This window comes from Saccostrea cucullata, unplaced genomic scaffold, assembly GCF_032062105.1.
Source record: "Saccostrea cucullata isolate Sc308-1 unplaced genomic scaffold, CSIRO_AGI_Scuc_v1 ctg5594, whole genome shotgun sequence".
NCBI classification, from domain to species: domain Eukaryota; kingdom Metazoa; phylum Mollusca; class Bivalvia; order Ostreida; family Ostreidae; genus Saccostrea; species Saccostrea cuccullata.
The window spans coordinates 17501-38674 of NW_026929768.1; the positions used below are offsets into that span (position 1 = coordinate 17501).

Here is a 21174-nt window from a genome sequence, read left to right on the forward strand (position 1 = left end):
TGTACAAAATTCATAATGGTAGTGTACCTGAATATTTGAATGACATTGTTCCAAGCAAGCGCGAAAACATTTCAAAATATAATACCCGTAATAAGGAACAATACGTTGCCCCAAGATGCAGATTAGAATTATATAAAAGATCTTTTATTCCTGACGCTGTGAAACATTGGAATTTATTAAAGACAGAAACAAGGGAAGCTATCTCACTCAATGCGTTTCGAAAAAACTTAACTACAGAAGTAAAAAATCCCCCAATCTATTTTTCATTTGGCAAACGTTATACAAATATAATCCATACTAAACTTAGACACAACTGTATACTTAATTATGATTTACACAAAAGAAATATTATTAATAGCCCTTTATGTTCATGTGGAAAGTATGAAGATGTTTATCATTTCTTTTTTGCCTGCAGAAATTATCCAAACGCTAGGAACACATATATTTTTGCTGCTGTGCATAAATTTATTGACGAATCTTGTAGATTTTAAATTGTTATATTTCTGAACAAATATTTCACTTGTATCTCTTTTGTATTTATATCTCAATGTACTACATGTATTTCAATTGCATGACATATAGTTATAATTAAGGAGAGGAACTCGTAAGTTGAAAGAACTTGTTTCCAATCCTTTTGTTTATACAATAAAATATGTTCAAAACAAAAACTCATATGGCTTGTTCATTTTAAACGATTGCGATGCTCACATAAATCATAATACGCTTATCCTGTGGGTTAAATTATCTTTCATTTTTAAGTTTAAAATTATTTTTAATTATGAAAGAATGCAAACGATAAAAAAGATTTCTTTTGAACAGAATGTTTGACAGCTGCCGATATATCAATTTTAATTAGCAAAAAAAAAAAATCAAGTAAAATATTTAATAAAATGTATAGAAATGTACATATTATAAAGTAAGCAAGATATATATCTGCAAAAATTTGTAGAATTTATTATAATGTAATCTAATGATACAAACAACTCAATGCAACTCAAACAAAATATATAAATGTAACAAATGTCTTGCCATACTATAAACCTACATTATTGTAAATCCATAAGAAATTACGACCGTTGTTTAAATCAAAACGTAGTCGTTAATTAAACATATACATAACAAATACTTCAAACGACTATTTTACTACACTTAATCCGCAAAAGCCGTGAACAAAAATTAATAAACCACTTTTTCAAGACACTTTTTTGTTAATTGCTGAAATATGCATATATATACATATAATCAATGGCAACCATTCAAGATAAATAAGTCAAAATTACATATCTTATTATCATAACCGTATTTGTCAATGTCCTTCATCTTGTTTGACAACAAACAATCAATCAATGAATCATCTTGCAATTGATGCAATTTTTTTTACTATAAATTCAGTTCCTCATACTCCTGTTGATTATCTCTTATTTTCAGCTCTTCATATTTAGACCTGGAAAAAGTATCTATGGCTTAAAGTGGGCAATCCTTAAACAGGGTATTTTCAAATGTAATATCTTATTCTATAGTATCACCCTACCCTGCTTGCACATACACATGTTATATTTTAAGATTTATTCAAAATACAATATTTTAATTTTTTTTATGAGAAGTGTAACTCACGATTCGTTATCTGTTTTTACAGTCGAAGCATCATTTTCATTCTTCAAATCCTCATTTTCGTAAATACTTTGTCTTTCAAAACCAATATTAATTTTTGAACTGTCTTTGTTTTTCCTGGAAAGAATATTTTTCAATTGTACAAAAATATATGATCACTTTAATAATTTAAACTCAAGCATGAAATTTTTTTTTTTTTCAAATAATTTAATAGCATTTATTAGTTTTTTTTCTACGCATAAATGTAAATGAAATGTAGATTTCAGAGTGAGAAATTTTCTGTGAAAAATTCCCTACACAGACTGAAATATATGCATTATTTCATAATGATGTTCTTAGGAAGAAAGGTTAGATCAGAAGTAATCTATATCATGAATTATCTGATTTTTTTTTGTCTGATACTAATATCTGATATGTTGTTAATATTTATACATGTAAAATGTTATGTTATTGACCTATTGTAATTTTAATTTAAAAAAAAGAAAAAAATCATGAGAATGAATGCACCGTCCATATAATTAGTGAGGAATTTAAAAAAAAATTATATTATTTTATTTATATCAGGACAATCTATAAAAGGGTGTCAAAGGTAAAGAATAGCTCGTTTGTTAACTTTTAAAACCATATAAATTTTGCCTTGAAATTTCAGACGTACTTTTTTTTGGATACATTTTGAGGGCCCCGGATGCTTCTATTTAAAAAGGATGATGGTCTTTAGTCGATGTAAATGTAATATCAAATTATACTCCCAAGACTCCAAATGCAGTTCTGGATGACTCACATTTTGGCTGGCACCAACCAAAGACTAAAAGATGCTTCAACTGACAGAGGCATATGACTCGAAGCCTCCAATTTTTGAAATAAACAGTTATTGCCTTAAGATTCAAAGGAAGGTCAAGGTGATCTTTTAATTGAAAAATTCTAAAGACCCAATTTGCATCAACTGACCAATTCCAATCTGAATAACTAGTTATTATTTAGATTTAGCTATGGAATTCTAAAAGTATGTCAACGTGACTTACTATTTGGATGAAATACCACCAAAGACCCAAAATGCCAGAGCAGACAAGAATTTAATTTTCATCATCAGAAATATTGAGATATTATGTAAAATTGCGAGTTTTTTGTTAACATGGGCCATGGTCCCAAAATGCATCAATTGACAAAGGTAATAATTCTAACCCCCTCTCATTTGAAATGTAAAGATATGACATAAATTTGAACATGGCTTGAAAAATAAGTATTTAAATAGCTGCAGAAGAAGAAGAGTAGATAGAAGAAGCCTATGGGCCTCATTGCTCACATGAATTCACACTACATGAGGATACTTCCATATTATTATGAGTAATCATGGCTTTGTTGGTCTTAAGAAATATTTTTTCCTATATATTCTTATGTAAAACATTGATCTCCATTTTTGGCCCTATCCATTCCCGAGGGGTCATGATTTGAACAAATTTGAATCTACACTACCTGAGTATGCATTCATATCAGTATGTACAAGTAAACATAGATGTAACCATCAATTGTCGCTCGGGAAATATATAAAGTAAGCAATGGAAATGAGTCTTGATCATCGAACCGCTTTGGTATGTGTGAAACGGCATGCGTCTAATTGATGGCGACGATAGTCGCGAGTATTTTGAAAACTTACAGTCGGATAAAAATCAAACAAAAACGATACCATTTTAAACTTGATCAATTCCTCATGTAAATGTTGACTGCATAAAATATAAATTGAAGTTAGACACATGTATCACCTATATTCAAAAATGTATTAATTTTCAATTTTAGAATATAAAATAGGAACTATGCAGAGTGCGTTTTTATGCGAGAAGTAAAATTCGATATTCTAAAAAAAAGGGATCTGTCGTTTTTTTTCGATAGTATATGATAAGCAACTTTATATATTAAACATGTAAAACATATTTATTTTTACATATACATTTTATATAAGTAAATATATTGTGTATCTCTTAATTTAGAGAGGGAAAGAACATTCTGATTAACAATATTTTCAATGTTTAGAAAACCTTTAATTCTGAATAACTTCTCCCACCCCAATCACCATACACCAACACTTAAACTTATATGTATAGAGCAGCCCGGTCCTCCGGGCTGCAATAATAATGGCTTTAATTTCTTGACCAATTGATTTTTTTTATGATTGTTTCCTATGCATTCCTATGTAAAACTCTGATCTCCCCTTGTGACCCCACCCACTCCCACCATTCCCCCCGGGGATTCATTATTTGAACAAACCTGAACTTACACTACTTATGGAAGGTTTTTCTTGGTTTCAACCGTTGGACAAAAGGTTCTTGAGAAGAAGACACCTACTTTTGACTTTTTTGAATTACCCCCTCTTGAAAAATAGCATGGCCCTTCAGTTGAAAATAAATAAAACAATTAGAAAACTGTTGACATTATCTACTGGATTGTTCCTACAGTAGTGGAAGAGAAAAGTTTTCTACGTCTTTAGTTTTGGTTTTTTCGGTTTATTAAAGCCACGGCATTGGTTGAGTTGAAACTTACAAACTTACAAGAAAAGTGAAATTTTACGAGATATGCTCTATTTCTTTTTTATTATGTAATCATACATAAAACTGACCTTTTTCTAGGTAAAGCAATATTAAGCTTTTACTTGCGAATCAACTTTTAGGGAAATTGGACCAAAAAATATGAAGAAACATGTAATTTATTTTTGAGACTATCAGACAGTAGGACAACAGATACCTTACTAATTATCAAGTTCTTGTCAGTAATAAAAAGGTTATTCAATACTTCATATCTCAACTAGAGTAATATTGCAATTTTTATCAATATTTCATTTATATTCAAATGTTACTGATTTGTTGCAAGAGATACTCTGGATAGGGCGAATGCAAGTACAGTAAAATAAATAAAAAATGGAACATTACAAGGATTAAATCAGCAATTAATTGTGCATTAAATACGAACCTCCTTTCTTTTTGAAGTGCTGGAATAAATATGAAAATAATTTATTGATAGCCACTTTACCGTATAGACATATGTAAAAGCAAAGAATATTATTACACAATATCTAAGAGGGTGTTTCAATAAAGCTTTGGGCGTCTCATAGATGATTTACAATACTTTGGAAAACCACATTTGTGTCAGGAAAGCAATAACAATAAATTTGGTCTTTTCTGTAATTCCATTCAAATTTAGTTTCTTACAGAGAACATTACATTGTCCATAATCCCTAACGTTCCTAAATCTGAATTAAATGATTGTGACTCGGGACGTCTTATTTTGGCAGCTGAAGTGAAACTGTCCTGAATTTATTATGCCATATACAAACAATGTCTATCCTAATGTTATAGGTTTTTTTTTTAACTTTTGAATTTGTTTTGTCTCTTACTAGGATAATCCATAATCATATCAATTTTTGCAGCAAAATCTATTGATGTACCTTTGAAAATTGTGTCAGCACTCCTCTATCTCCGGTATCATAAACGTTAAAAATTGATTTTTTTAAGGTATTGTGTCTTAATTGATTGATATGTTTGAATATGATATTGACTAAATTATGTTATTATAGAAATAAATTACAAGAGTTATATACGTAAATTATCCAGGATTTTGAATACGTACGGACAGGTCATATCGACATTTTTTTAATGTTCCTTTTACGAGCAATGTTCCTTTAGAGGATTTAATAATTCACTATTTTAGAGACATTTGATTGATTGCATTGTAATGCAATTGTCTATCGCTCTTTGGACACTCCCCAATAAACAAAGATGTCAAAAAATATACATTTAAATTTACCTAATTCTGACATTGATTAAAAACATGTAATCCTGCATTTTCAATGAAGGCTTCAATTTACTTACAAATATCTGTTTTATTTTCATTCCCCTTTTCATCTCCGGTGTCCTTTTTTTCTCTGAAAAATATATAAGATTATGTTTAAAACTTCTTCAGTCCCCTTAATCAATTCAATAAAACAGTTATGTATTTAAATGAAACATGGGGATAACCAACAGTATTCTAGATCAAAAATCCAGAAAAAAAAACAATTCAAAATAGCACCAGAGCAAACACAGACCTCCAAAACATTAGAAGTGGGATCAGGTGCTATGGAGGAGTGAGCATCCCCTGCTGACCGGTCACACCTGCCGAGTGCTCCTTGTCATGATCGAGAAATAACAGTAAAATCAGCCGTCAATTCAGTGTATTAATAATGGACTAACAATTAGTTTGAATAACGCTAGTCAGCATTTGAATTAATTATAAATTTTATATGCTGACAAGGTCATTGTATTGACATAGAACTTATGAAATTTTGGCTTTACGATAATGCTGATATTCTTGTTTCATCAACTTGTTTGTTAATAATTTATCTCATTTTAGAAATTTTTCATACTTAAAGCATGTTAATGCGTATCGAATCAACTGAGATATATAAACTCTGTATACAGGTGATAAAGATATAATCCTGAATAAGCAAGGGAAGTTGACAATTGAAAGTTAAAGTCATCACGTTTATCTTAGAGCTCGGCTGTTAGATTACCATTAATGTCTTTTGCAAGTTAGATATCCAGATATGAAACAGTTGGGTCAAACTCTGTGGTATCATTTGTCTCAAGCTCACCATCATATATAGTATCGACATAAGAATGGAAAGTACCGTTGTTAATTGACAATTCGTCGTCGATATATCTCAATGCCGAGTTTAAAATTGTAATACTTTGAGTAAAAGCTTTTCAATCCAAATCCCTCTATAACCTTAAAATAACTTTGAGTTAAAAGTTTCAAGAGAAGTTGTAGTTTTCTTAATTTTCATGGAATGCAGACAATGGATAAAAAGCAGTGTAAAAAAATATTTTTTTAAACTTTTTTCCTAGAAATCTTATCCCTACGAATTTATGAATTTTCCTCTAATGAAAAAATGAAGAATGGGGACTAAAAGGCAAGGACAAATATCCACACTGAATGAGATAAAATTTCGAGAAAACAAACAGTTATCAAAATCAAGAGTCAATTTATAAATACAGATTGGGAGCAAGTATGCACGGACCTGAATCACATGCCATATATATGTCACTAATTATCCATCGTCAACCGATCACACTCGCCGTGTGTTCATTATCAGGTAAAATGAAAAAAAACCCATTGATAATCCAATGTTTAAAAGATATCCTAACATTTTACTTCTGACAAATAAATTGATTTTACAGGAATTCAATAACCTCGTTCAAATTCGACATTAAGTAAACTCTAAGGTCAGTATTATGATTTTCTTAGCCAATAAGAATAATCATTGTGTCGTGTTTTGGCTGACCTGTTCATACCAATCCCTAGGCCTTTGTTTGTATACATTGAATTTGACTACGGAATGTTCCGTCAACCCGATCAAAACATAGGGCCCACGGCGGATGAGAGCAGTAAACAGGCGGTGCTTACTCCTCCTCTGCACCTGATCCAACCTCTTGAAGTTTCAGGGAATAATGAGCTTTATTTCTTTCTCAAGTCTCTAATTTTATTTGAAAATACCTACCGTTTAATCTTAATTATAAAACCTAAAAAGGAGAAAAATATGCATAAATTATAAGCATGTTAATTTTTAAATGGAGACCAATTTGAATGATCCGAAACATGTCAAGTTAATGAAAGTCAATGAACAAATAATGAAAGTTTACCGAGGAATGTAAATTTTCCTCTTCGGCACGCTGTAATCACTAACAGAACTATTACTGTAAGTAGGACAAACAAAAGTACTGACAAGGCAGCCAAAACTGACACAGTACTGATGCCCTGATGTTCAGTTGATTCCAGCGGCAATACTGTGGTACTAGTGATTTTAGGATCTTGCGTTTCAGTAATATATGTTCTGCCTTGATGTTCAGTTGATTCCAGCGGCAATACTGTGGTACTAGTGATTATAGGCTCTTGCGTTTCAGTAATATCTATTCTTTCTTGAATTTTGTCTAGAAGAGATAAAAAGTATTATACATGCAGAAAAGTTATTTAAGTGTTAAGATATTTTATTTTATTTTTTTTCAGTTATTTATCAAATTTATAAGGCAATCTTACAGAAATTGATTGTTCTACCTTTAAATTGTATTTAAAAACCTTGTCATTCAAAACATACCTTCGTTTTTCGAAATTGTAACGTTTACCAAATTTAATCCAGAACCACACGAGTTCAAAGATGATGCAGAAATTTCACAGAGGAACTGAACTACTTTGTCATATTGTGTGATATGGTAAGTTATCCTGCTGAATTTCAGAGCTTCCACGGAATTATTCCCAAAAGCTTTTATTTCTTCTTCTTGAAGAACAATTTTGCTCCAGGTGACATGGTCCTTCTTTCTGACACACCAGTTCATCACCTTTAATAGCAAGATGTGTCTGTGTAACACTGATGCCCGCGATTTGCTGCTTATAGAGAAGGTCAAAGTTTCTCAAAGCGAGTAAACAACAAGGTCAAGGTCACGAAATTAAAATTGTTGTTATTCAAAGAAACTTAATGAATATACCTATGGAAAACGTATGCCCTAGCACCAACCATTTTGAACTTATTTTTCTACGTTTTTTAAAAGCGCCTTATAAACAAGAAATACCTATATGAAACATAAAGGCACTGCCAAGGTTTAACTTTTTCAAAAGTGTTTTAATTTTCTAGGTCAAAAGATAAAATCTGTTGGTATCCAAAAGAAAGTTCTGTCCCTATGAATACACTTGTGAAACATGAAAGCCCTAGCACCAAGTATTCAAAAGCTACGGCCAAGGAAGTTTGGTAAGCTGTTGCAAAAGTGGTTGAATTCAAAGTCAAGAAATTAAAAATGTTGTTACCCAAAGAAAGGACTTGTCTCGATAAATATGAATATGAAAGCCGAAGCGAAAACCGTTTAAAAATTATGGCCATTTTTTTAAAGATGGACATAAGCCAAATTTAAAGGTATCCAGAAGAACTGAAGGTAACAAAAATACAGATGTAAAGAATTAGCACCAACTTTGCGAAAATTATTGACAAGGTTAATTCTTTTTAAGAGATCAAACTCCAAGGTGAAACTCAAAATTGTTAGTATGGAAAGGAAGGTCACGTCCTGTAAAATACACCTGTAAAACGGGAAGTTCTAATGCTAAATGTTGAAGAATTATGGCTAAGACTAAGCAATTCCTAAAGTCGGACAAACACTAAGGTAAAGGTCAAAAGGTAAAAATATTAAAACTTATTTTTTTTCTCAATGAATACTCTTGTAAAGTATGAAATACCTTTTAGGTAGCATCAATACCAATAAATAAGGTCAATCTACAAATGCAAAAGTAAGAGTCCAAACATGTTGGTACTAAAAGATATGTCTTAATTGTCAAAGAAATTAAGATGTGCAATACTTATACTAAGTTTAATCATCAAAAGTTTTGATCAAGGTTAAATTTAAAGTTCTTGCGGACATACAGACAAAAACCAAACAGACAGGGGTACGGTTGGGCAGGGCAAAAACTATAGAGCCCAGAATCTTTAATTTCTAGAATATAAAGAATATATACAAAAGAAGCAACATCAGCAACTCAGAAAATATGCAATGAAATTCTACGGTCAAAAAAGAAATTTCATTTATCTTTTTTTGGACAACAAAAAAGGCACATGTATATTTCATTGTGTCCATTTTTGGGGTATGTTGGATTATCTTAAAAATGAAATTTCCATTTCCTAAAAAAATTCAATAACATACAGTACTGGTATATCATAACACATAAGAGACTAAGAAAAAGCAACTACCGGCGCTTTTGTAGTCGATAAAGCAGAAGCCACACACAGTAGATGAATCGTCCTACCAGTTCCCTCTATGCTGAAATTGTTAGGATTGATGACACCAAATTTGTCGTATATTATAATCTGTGATATTCTCCATTCATTATCTGTATGAAATATTTCACTATTCAAGTTATTTTTGATATACAATTATCCATGGGTTGTGAGTGGGATAGCTCTTTTATCAAACCCGCGACAGGGAACTATTCCCCGAGGGCTTGCCCGAAGGGAATAGTTCCTGTCAAGGGTTTGATGAAAGAGCTATCCCACTCACAACCAGTGGATAAGTGTTTTATTATACTGATGTATATTATAATTTCTAAGGTTCAAATTTTCTTTGGAGTTAGATAATACCGCAAGAATAAGCTGAAATCCTGATGACGTCAAAATGCTACTGAAGTCATTATGACATCATCAGACTATATGGATTTAACGCTGCAAATTAAAATTGGCGGCAAAAATTGCATGAAAATTTTCTGAGGGCTGGGTAGCAAAAACTATACCCCGGGGTATAGCTTTTTATGCATGGAAATTTTAAGACTATAAAAAATATCTATTTTAGCCTCTGAACTTTATATAGGAAACATTTTAATAGAAGTATAATAATATATGATAAATGATTCACGCAATCATAAAAATAGTTATATTTAAGGAATGAATTTAAGAGCTACCCATTTTATACGGTATAAACTGGGTTGGGGCAGTTTACGCTTTATAAACCGCGAAGCGGTTTATAAAAAAGCGTGAACTGTTCCAACCAGTTTATACCGTATAAAATGGGTAGCTATTAAATTCATTGCTTATAATTTAATTTTCATTCATTTAATGTAAGAAACAAAAGATGATTGTTCTAACAAAATGACTTCAAACTGCACAAAATTTGAATGTAACGTCAGGTGGATTGATACGTTTTTGACGCAAGTCATTGTGACGTAGGCAACCCATTTTATACGATATGAAGTAAATTTTTTATCCAATCAAATACAGCGTTACAACCAGAATTAAATTATTGCAGAAGTAAATACTTTGAATAAAATTTAGACTTCATCTTACCTTCAATGCTTGTATTTATCATGAGTTTTGGAGAATTATATCCCCCGGCGCATCTATTTTTGTTTTTTAACCAAAAATCCAAATCACACATGATTTCAAGGTCAGTGTCATTTTGTGCAATGTGATAAAAAATTCGAGAAATTTGAGAGCAATATATTCCGCCGATAGGTACTAAAGTGATCATAGGTGCATCCTGTAAGCTGATCGGACGAAATTCTCCCTCTGTTCTCTTGCACCACTTTACACTCTTTAAAAGTAAATATATATACATATATATAAAAGAGCGGTTATAATATAAGTTATGACTTATATTTGATATAATAATGTCAAGGAAAGAAAAAAAGAATTATGTGTTGGAAATTGAGTATTTTTTGGTTTTCACCCTATTTATTCTATGAAGTTCTGTCACAAAGTGAAAGATTGGGATTTCTGATATTTAGGAACTTTTAGAATGGTCGATTTAAGGTCTTTATTGACAACTATATTGACACAAGTAATGATGTCCCAGTGGGACTGTGGTTGAAAGATGATGAAGATAAAAACGGTTACTTGAGAGAATTTTGTTTTAGGTGTTCAATATCTATTCCTTTACTGTATCATGTATGCTCTGAACTTGTAAAATTATCGATATGTACTTCCAAAGAAGACTTTTATTTTTTTGTGTTTTATTATCAAGAAAAACTTGCATTAAAATCTCTAGTGTAAAGTGTATGTTTCAAAGTACCAAGCGTTAAACTTTTATAATGAATAACGTTTGCTTTACAGTCGTGAGATCGAATCTCACAGCGACACGAAGATATTGTGTCCCGTGTGACAGTAGGTGTTGGGACGAAAAAGAATCTTTACTTCTCAATGGCAGAAAGTACCGAATACAATTCTTAATTAATTGGCCTCCCTCTATTGGCAAGTCGTGGGGTTATAAAATGAGTGAAAATTTCTCAAAGGGACTTCAAACAAACAAACAAACAAACAAATAATCAACACTTTCTGTCACTACTGTTGTTTTCAAAACAGCGGAATAAATTAACGTTGTTTGTATTGAATGTAAAAACTTGCATTTCCATTTTTCTTATCAAAATACTACCACATCCTTGGGTTTAATTGAATATAGTTCAATCGAACAATTTTTTTTTTCAAAAAATCTTCTCTACAACTACTCAGTCAGATAGAAATAAAAGCTTCTTATTAACCAAGGTTGGGGTAAAGAAAGGAGACCAAAGTTTTACATAGAAATATGTTTTTAAAAATCTGCTGAGGTAAGAAAAGTTGGCGTTGTGGCCCATTGGTTTCTTGTTTTAAGAATTTGGAATGAGTCACTGTACATGTGTAATGTAATAAAAACATGTGAAATTATTTTTACTGCAGGATTTTTTGGCCAGAAACATTGCATATTCGCCATTCCTATTATCTACTTGAATATGTTGTCAAAAGATTAGAAACATTTATATACATAATATTTTGACGTACCTCTGTTAAGCTAATTATCCCTTCAACGTCACCATTAAACTCTAGCTCCACAACATCTCCCACACGAAAAGAATTCTGGCTATTTGTTTGAATCTTGATATTTCCCCGACGAAATGTAATGTCATCTGTTTAAAAAACATCAAACATTTAACAAAAAATTATCATCATATTAGAACAACATAAACCCATTATAATTAAATATCAACATTCAGTGTAATTTTCTTTATGAAATCCATTAGAAATCTACGACGCTCAAATCTATATAATACATGCTAAACCTTGTCACCGCGCGGTAATTACACACTCAGTACGATGCATTTTCAATATTTAGGAACACATAAATGTATACTTTTTCCATTCAATTAAAATTAAAAAAAACAAAAAAAACAACTACCCTGTTAAATTAAATGAATTTTTTTGTTTTTTCCCCACGCAATGCTCAGTTGCGTTACTTAACGTTCAAACGTCACAAACGGCTGCTACCTCTATTAAGCACACCAATACCGAAGGGCGCTAAATTCACAATAAAGATAAACGAAATAAACAATTATAAAAATTGAAAATTAGAGAACGTGAATATAAGTATCGAATACATAAAGGATATGGAGATAAGGAACAGTATTGAAACAAAAAAAGAAAACCTGAAAATTCCTACTGGCCACACGATGACGGTGCACTATGCGAAAGTTGATTTTATTTTTTTTTCAATCTACAGAACGTAGTTGCTCAAGTGCAGTTAGCGGATATAATAACACATCTCACATCGTTTTGAAAAAAAAAAACATTTTTCCTTGCTTTAGTTTTATTAAATAGGGGACATTCCTGTATAAATCATAACAATACAAAAAATATTTGTGAATGACGTATGTATACATGTACCTTATCATAATAAAAGAAAGGACGCGTTTATAAAATTATTCTAAAACCTCAATGGAGGACAATTGAGTGAAATTTTTCACAAAAAATAGGGAATAATCACAATAAAATAGTATAGGGGACAATATGTATATGAATTCTATTTGTTTGCTGTATACAGTTCCTCTCGAGACTTTTTCACTAATTATGTAATATGGATTTTACGCTACCATTTGCCGGTGGAGACCTGCAAATTTTGACCTTTGCTCAGCACTCATCAAGGCCTTTGATCAATGAAGAATCTTTTTCGTGACAGCATCTACTGCGACACTGGATCTCGGTTTATATGGACTCATCCAGAGAACCTTTCTCCACGTCCCACGGTAGGATTCAACCCGACGAAAAAAGAATCAAATCCTTACTCCACGACGCTAGAGCAGAGGCTCTTTCTAATGCGCCATGCCGGCGACAAATGATAAAATAATAACAGCGCAATTTTTTTTATCTTTGTTTGTATATTGTTTAACGTCCCTCTCTAAAAATTTTCACTCATATGGAGACGCAACCAATTGCAGGTGGAGAGATGCAAATTTTATCCTACACTTGGCACTTAAGGCCATTGGGCAGTGAGAGATCTTTTTCGTGCAAACACCTACTGCAACACGGGACCTAGGTTTATATGATCTCATCCGAAGGACAGGTCTCCACGTCCCACAGTGTGATTCGGACGCAATCCTTACTCCGCGATTCTAGAGAAGACGCTCTATAATCACTGCGCCACGCTGGCGACATTCTTGCTTTTCGAAAGCAATTGCCTAATTTTGAATGCCTATGGGTTTAAAATCACATAGTATTTTTTTAGTAAGTAATAAAAAGATGTCTAAAACTATTCTCTGATAACAGTTACTTTTGATTCTATTTTGTTTCCTTTTTCGAATAAAAGAAAAAAATGAGTTTGCATTTTGTTTAGAAATTAAATACAATTCACCATCACCAAACACCTACGCTTTGTCCGTAGGTCTGTCCGTTAACCTATGAACCCCAACATGGCACCACCCTCAAATGCAGTTAAATACATGTTACTAATATTTATGGGCTCAGTCCCCATATCTGCACCACAGGAGTTCTAGCCTTAAGCTCTTTTACTTATTTACTTCAAAGTTCCCAATTTTATTGCTCTAAGTCAAAACTCTTAATGATACCCAAGCATTTCCGTTCAAATTTTATTACTTACTATCGATGGGCTTGATTGGTCTATTCGGATCAATTTCATTACAAAGTGATTTACAAAATTATAGTGCATCGGAACAACAACAAAATCCAATTTGTTTTAACAAGATAATAATAGTGTACAAAATTAAAGTACTTTTTCCAATTATAAAGTCACCAATTTTGAGTCACTAAAAATATACATTCTGATTTAATAATCCTTTATATCATTTTACTTTCACTACTAATAACTAAAAATGATTATGATATTAATATTGTCTAAGTTTAAAATGTTCAAACAATATGTCTGTGCTAAACCCTATAGGTTTACATTTTCTTCATCTCTGTAGAGAACTAGGCAAAGATAACACCGACAATCAAAAACCTTAGGCAAATAAACACTGTTGCTTGACTTAGGACTGGAGTTTTCAGTTATTAAGGCTGATTTTTATTTGTATAGATAAAAGTTCCTTTTATTTTTGTTGCTTTATCTATAGTCTAAAAGCGGCTCAGAGTACATACTATATTTTTACGCCTTACTTTAATTTGGCGACTATGGGGTGGACTTCCTGCCTTGAACAGGCTGACATAAGCCGGCAATTGTTCTTCAAGCAATAAGCCAGGCAAAAAATATAAGTGAACCAGTTAAGCAAAAAAAGAAAGATCGAGACAAGTATTTACATAAAACTTCGTATAACTGCTTTGCTACAACGCACTTTGAACAATTACGCACTTTGAAAAAACAAGAGGCCCATGGGCCTTATAGGTCACCTGAGCATTATGCAACAACTTTCCAGCGATTTAATTTGATTCATGTTTTAAGCAAGATGCTATGGCATTCACAATTTTGAAAGAGGCACCATTTGATCATCATAACAATACACTTACCAGTTGCTTAGTTTGTTTACTTGATACCCATAGGCAGGGTGGGGGAACAAAAAATGCATTTCAAGTAATCAGTAATATTCAGCAATAATCAGTAATGCCCCTATCACACATGAACCCCTGACCCTTAGGCCTAGATCCACACATTGCACAATTTTTGAAAAGGCACCCTTGCTTTTCAAAAATATTTGATTAATACCAATTGCAAGGAGCAGATCTCAAAAAATTCATCCAGTTTCAGTATATAAGTACACCCCCCCCCCTCTATGGTACCCCTGACCCTGGGGCCTTGAAATTCACAATTCTGGAAGATTAGGGTCCTTGCTCATCATAACTACATAGGTAGTTCATCTGCTTAATACCCAAGAGCAGAGAAGAAAATTTTCAAAGATTTAATGTATTTTCACTATATAATCAATAGAGCCCCACCCAATCACTAGAACCCCTGACCCTAGGGCCATAAAATTCACAATTTTGGTAGAGGCACTCTTGCTCATCATAACTATGCACTGAGTTTATTTAATTCCTAGGAGCAGAAAAGACATTTTTTCAAAGAATTCATGTATTTCCATTATATAATCAATAGAGCCCCACCCTAACACTAGAACCCCTGACCCTGGGGCCATAAATTTCACAATTTTGGTTGAGGCACTCTTACACATCATAACTATGCACTTAGTTAGTTTATTTAACACTCAGGAGCAGAGAAGAAGATTTTCACAGAATTCATGAATTTTCACTATATAATCTATAGAGCCCCACCCTAACACCAGAACCCCTGACCCTGGGGCCATAAAATTCACAATTTTGGTAGAGGCACTCTTGCTCATCATAACTATGCACTTAGTTAGTTTACTTAATACCCAGGAGCAGAGAAGAAGATTTTCAAAGGAATAATGCATTTTCACAATATACTTATTTAGCCCCACCCTAGCACTAGAACCCCTGACCCTGGGGCCATAAATTTCACAATTTTGGTAGAGGACTCAATGCTGGTTACAATCATGCAAACAGTTTAACTTCTTGATGTCCAGGAGTAAAGAAGATTTTTAAAGATTGCATTAATTTTAGTGGTTTTTGCCCCACCCCCCAGGCCCAAGGGGGGCAGGGACCATGAAATTCACAATTTTTGTTTCCCTTCACCCATAGATGCTTTGTGCCAAATTTGGTTGAAATTGGTTCAGTGGTTGCAGAGAAGAAGCTGAAAATGTTCAAATGTTAACGGACGACGCACGACGCACGACGACGGACGAAAACAGATAGCAATAGGTCACCTGAGTTTACTCAGGTGACCTAAAAATTGCAAAGTGCGTTAAATTTGGGACCAAATCAACACACTTTGAAAAAATAAAATTTCTTTTCAAAGTGCGTTAATATCGAACATCTTAACGCACTTTGAAAAATATGTGTATGGTCGATATTCTTGCAAATCTTAGGTATGAAAAATAATTGAACCTGTTGGATAACTTTTCGTTGTAAAAGTCACTTCGGGATGTGAAAATGAGCGATTTTGATTTTTCCATACTTTCTTCATGATTTCAAAATTCTTTCTCTCTTAAATGTTTTATTGTTCTTAATTTTTTCCAGTTTGCATGCATTTATTTATTGAAAGTTGTCCACGTTCAATTTGCTACCGTCAGCTATGTAAAAAGAGAGTTGGACTGAGAGACCTTCTGCTCATCATCCCCTTGTTCTCAATGAAGTTAAATCAGTACATGTAAATTAAAGGTTTTCCGAAAGATATAATCATTACAAATTAATTCTCTCAATTACTAAAATCTTAGTCTAGAATTTTTGTTTTCTACATTTTTTTTTTAAAGTGCGTTAAATTTCCCCTTGGTAAAAATGTTAATGAACACTCTTAACTCACTTCGAAATTTTTTTTTTTGAAAGTGCGTTGAGTCTGTCAAAAATTTAACGCACTTTGAAATATTTTTTTTTATTTTGTCCCAATTTTAACGCACTTTGATTTTTTTTTTCAAAGTGCGTAATTTTTTCAAAGTGTGTTGCCACACTGCTTATCTGTAGCTCATTGATCTAATGAGAAAATTATAATCGACAATTAGAGAAGTATATGCCCCCTCTCCCCTTGAAAAAAGTGCAAATCAATTCGATTCGCAAGTATCTAAATTTAAATCAACTCAAGAATGCCGCCTCCGGTTGGAGACTGCGATTTCCATAATGACGTCGGTTCTGACGTTTTTCTGGCATGTAAAATATCAAAATCGTAAAGAAGCCAATGACACATAAGATTTTTTGGAGTGGACTATGAGTGGACTTTGTCTGCATTGAAATTAAATAATAAGGTATAAAGCTTATTTCAACTTAGTTTATGAGAAATAAAATAACATGGCAGTTTACCCTTTATAAATCGCGAAGTCAGTCATACATCTGTTACCCAGATGATAGACATGAATATTTGACAGACTGGCTGAAGATCATACCCGCCCTAGTAACGAAAAAAATGTAATTCAACCTTAAAAAAAAAAACGGACATAAAACAAGAAAGAGAATATATCTCAATGTAATGTTCAATTCTGGAAAGGTCACGTGACATGTTTTCACTATACCAACGGGGACACGTGTGTAACCCCAAAATACGAACCTCGATGTGGATACTCAACAATTCCAAAGAACTTTTGGACAATTTCCATTAGCTTCGAGTAAACATCGAAGTGTGAAACAGATGTGCCAGACTCTGTGGTATCTTTTATCTCAAGCTTACCAGGATATATCGTATTGACATAGTAATATATAAATATTGCATGTAGTTGAGTGTAACATTGAAAATTTTCACCCCAAGAAGACCATTGTCAACCGAGGCGCAATTGTTTTCGAGGGGTGAAAATGTTCAATGTTACACTCAACTACATGCCATATTTATCATATTATACTGAATGTTTTATACAAATATATATTACAGAGAACCGTGCGCGCATAAATTCTGCGCAGTCGCTATTTTTTGGAATACCACCCGTCGTCAAGCAATGTTGACTATTGCTACACTGGAGGGCGTGGCTTCATTATTCAGCGGGTAATAGTGTTTTTTAACAAATGTTTCTCGACCAGTCATATTCAACTAATTTACATGAAAGTATAATATTGGAAATAACCATTTTTAATTGATAATACGTAGTCGATATATCAAAATCTCGAGTTGAAGGCTCATCAAATGTTTCTTCTTTTTACGCATAAAATTTTGAACAAATTTTGCTTCATAGAAATACAAAAATAGGTCTGCTAATAACGGAGCGCAATTTGTACCAATGGGAATTCCAATAGATTGTATAATCAGATCATATGAATACAAAAATAAGTCTGCTATCTTGAGATAACTAACAGTATTCAAGATTAAAAGTCCAAAATATACAAAATAGGAGCAGAGCAAACTCGAACCTCTAAATCATCAGAGTTTGGAACAGGTGCCTTGGAGGAGTAAGCATTTTAAAGAGGATCGAAGGTCGGGTCTCCATTTTTCTGAATAACAAATAGAATATGCGAGTTATTTATTTGTATTGAATGATTCGTGTCAAATCGCAATGTTTTTTGTAATATTTATATAAAAGAATTATGTATTAATCTATAATATAAGTATACATGCTAAACACTAGCACTTGATCGGTTTAATCGGAGGGGATAAAGATTTCTTACGAGTCTGTCTAGCTTTCCGTTATACAGTCCCACTTGGTTTACCGCATTTTTTTTTATAAACGCTTGCAGATATTGAGCTGATTTTTTGTATGTCACTTAACCTTCATGAGTTATAGATCAAGTTTAATTTTCTGTTTCAATGATTTTTAATGGAATTATGGTATTTTTTTTAATTTTTAGTGGGAAACAGCTTACTCTTGCCGGGAGGGGAATAGTCTTGCTAATGCAATACTTTCAGAATGCTTGTTTTTTTTTTACATAGCCTGCCTATGGTATCCTAGTTTTAAAGGATATTGGAGTGAAAACACGTGTGATTTACTGTTTAATGGAGACTGCATGCATGGTTCAGATATTAATACACTTAAGAATCACATGATAAAAACGTGGGAAAATAGTGAATCGGTTATCATTACATATAAAAATAGTATTAAAAATTGGCATAAGAACATTAAGTTTATAATGTCGTTGCTTTGAAATATACATATTACATCCCTCCGTTGCTTAAGGGTTTGCTTTTGTGTTCAACCAAGTGAAACTCGTATAAGATAAAATTCTCAATATCTTAATAAATACTTCTTGCTTTTTCATAAAACATGACCCATGGCACCTTCTGTTGCTAAGCTGTCTTGAAATGCATTCAATTTGGTTGTCTCTTGCAATGTCTTGCAGCAGCAATGTGCATAATACACTTGCAGGACTGCACAGCTGCAGGTCTAATAAAACAATAACACGACATTTATTGTATATGTACAGATACATGTAGTTGAACGTCATGGGTACAACTATTTGTTTTGTTGGCAGCAATTCTATGCGTATTTTTCTAAAATTGTATGTTTTTCACCACCTAGACATGTCCGCCATTCCCATGATTACGGTATTGAAAACCATTGAATATTTCTGTTATCTGTTGTCTCTAGTGCCCCAATCACACAAAACAACTATAGAAACCCAATACACCCCAATTAACCCATGCTTAGAACACAGGTCCAAAATGCCTTAGGAGTGTTTGTTGAAGCTTAAATTATATCTTATATCTTTAAAGAAAATTTCACTAAAATTAGTCAAACTTGTATATATGCTGGCTAAATGTTCAAAGAAATATAGAACAACTGGGCAATCTTTCTTGCCTTTTTTCTATCATAGCTCCGGAGCGTTCCCATGGACAGCACATGAACAGAATAATTCTACCCATTGATTTTGCAGAGTGTTTGCGACAACAGCTATATATATGTTTAGAGACAGAAACATAATTATATTTGTCAGGAAGGGTCATGATGCCCATTTTTTGAAAATTCGAAAAAAAATCTATCTCGGAGGAAATAAGGGCGTCTTGTTTCCAGAGTGAAGAAATTATTTGTTCTCTTTTACACTCCATGCAATGCATATACAACAGTAATAACGCTTAAGGCCATTAAAACTAATTTCTTGGTTCTCAAGCCCTCCCTCATCTCTTCTAAGGGTGCCTCATTGACCCTTTTTTATTACTACATCAATAAAATACAAGAGGCCAATGGGCCCCATCGCTCACCTGAGCACATGGGCTAGTTCAAAAACACAAACATATTTAACTTTGATCAGCCATTGTGGCCCCGCCCTATCCTCGGGGGGTCATGACTTGAACAAATTTGAATCTACACTAACTGAGAATGCTCCACTGTTAGTTTCACCTTTCCTGGCCCAGTGGTTTTGGGGAAAAATTTTCTAATGATTTTTCCTTTATATTCCTATGAAAAACTTTGATCAGCAATTATGGCCAAACCCTTCCCCCATGGGGTCATGATTTGAACAAACTTGAATCTACATAACGTTAGATTGCTTCCACATGAGTTTCATCTTTCCTGGTCCAGTGGTTCTGGAAAATAAGATTTTAAAAAAATGTCCTATATATATACCTATTTAAAACTTTGATCAGCCATTATGGCCCCGCCCTACCCCCAGGGGTCATAATTATTTCCCCTTGGCATAGGCCGTTAGTAGTATAAGCCGTCTGGTTGGCCGGGTCAACTAAGTGCACTTTTGGGGGCTGGGGGGATAGCCGGGTCAACTGAGTACAGCCCCTTGGGGGATAGCCTGGTCAAGAGAGTACAGATTGGGGGCTGGGATAGCCTGGTCAATTCATTACATAGCTCCCTAGACTGGGGTGTTTACACTGTGTTTACATTATACTATATACGCTGCTACTACGATTCACAACGCTGCTACTACGTTTTTGGCAGCGTTTCAAGAATGTCATTATGACGTCACGCTTCACAGTCTAGACAGTCTAGCCTAACCAGTTCAAACTGGATTTCCTCAAAACAATAACAAACCTGGATTTTCTGAAAACAAAGAACACTAATACACAATAACAAGGGAATTTTTATTCAGAATGAAAAAAAATACATTTACATTTTCTTTTTCTTCTCCTGTGCCTTATCACTGGTCGGGGTAGTTTCCTCTTGGGTTCCTAAGTTTTTTTCTTCTTTAGTTTTTTCTATGTCTTTTACCTATACGAAGGATGGATCCATCCCTCTTGGTTTCCCTCTCCTTTTTCTTGAGATTGTTTTTCTTCAGGCGACAAAGGGACGCGACAATATACATACACTTTATAAATAGGCCTATCTGTAAAAAGTCCTTGAAGGCTCTTTTCTTCCCTAATCCTCTTTTCTTCCAAT

The 21174-nt window shown here is 33.1% G+C and overlaps 1 protein-coding gene across 1 annotated transcript; it reads right to left on the reverse strand.

Annotated features, from left to right (window-relative positions):
- Positions 1–1288: 1288 nt before the first annotated feature.
- On the reverse strand, positions 1289–21100 carry LOC134282163 (uncharacterized). Its single transcript, XM_062764603.1, has 12 exons — positions 21007–21100; positions 20830–20838; positions 11921–12045; positions 10454–10700; positions 9368–9507; positions 7733–7973; positions 7281–7568; positions 7139–7160; positions 5472–5524; positions 4573–4591; positions 1615–1728; positions 1289–1444 (listed from the first exon to the last, which is right to left on the reverse strand). The coding sequence occupies exons 1-12, from the start codon at positions 21098–21100 to the stop codon at positions 1381–1383; spliced, it is 1416 nt and encodes a 471-aa protein (XP_062620587.1). The 3' UTR covers positions 1289–1380.
- Positions 21101–21174: the final 74 nt, after the last annotated feature.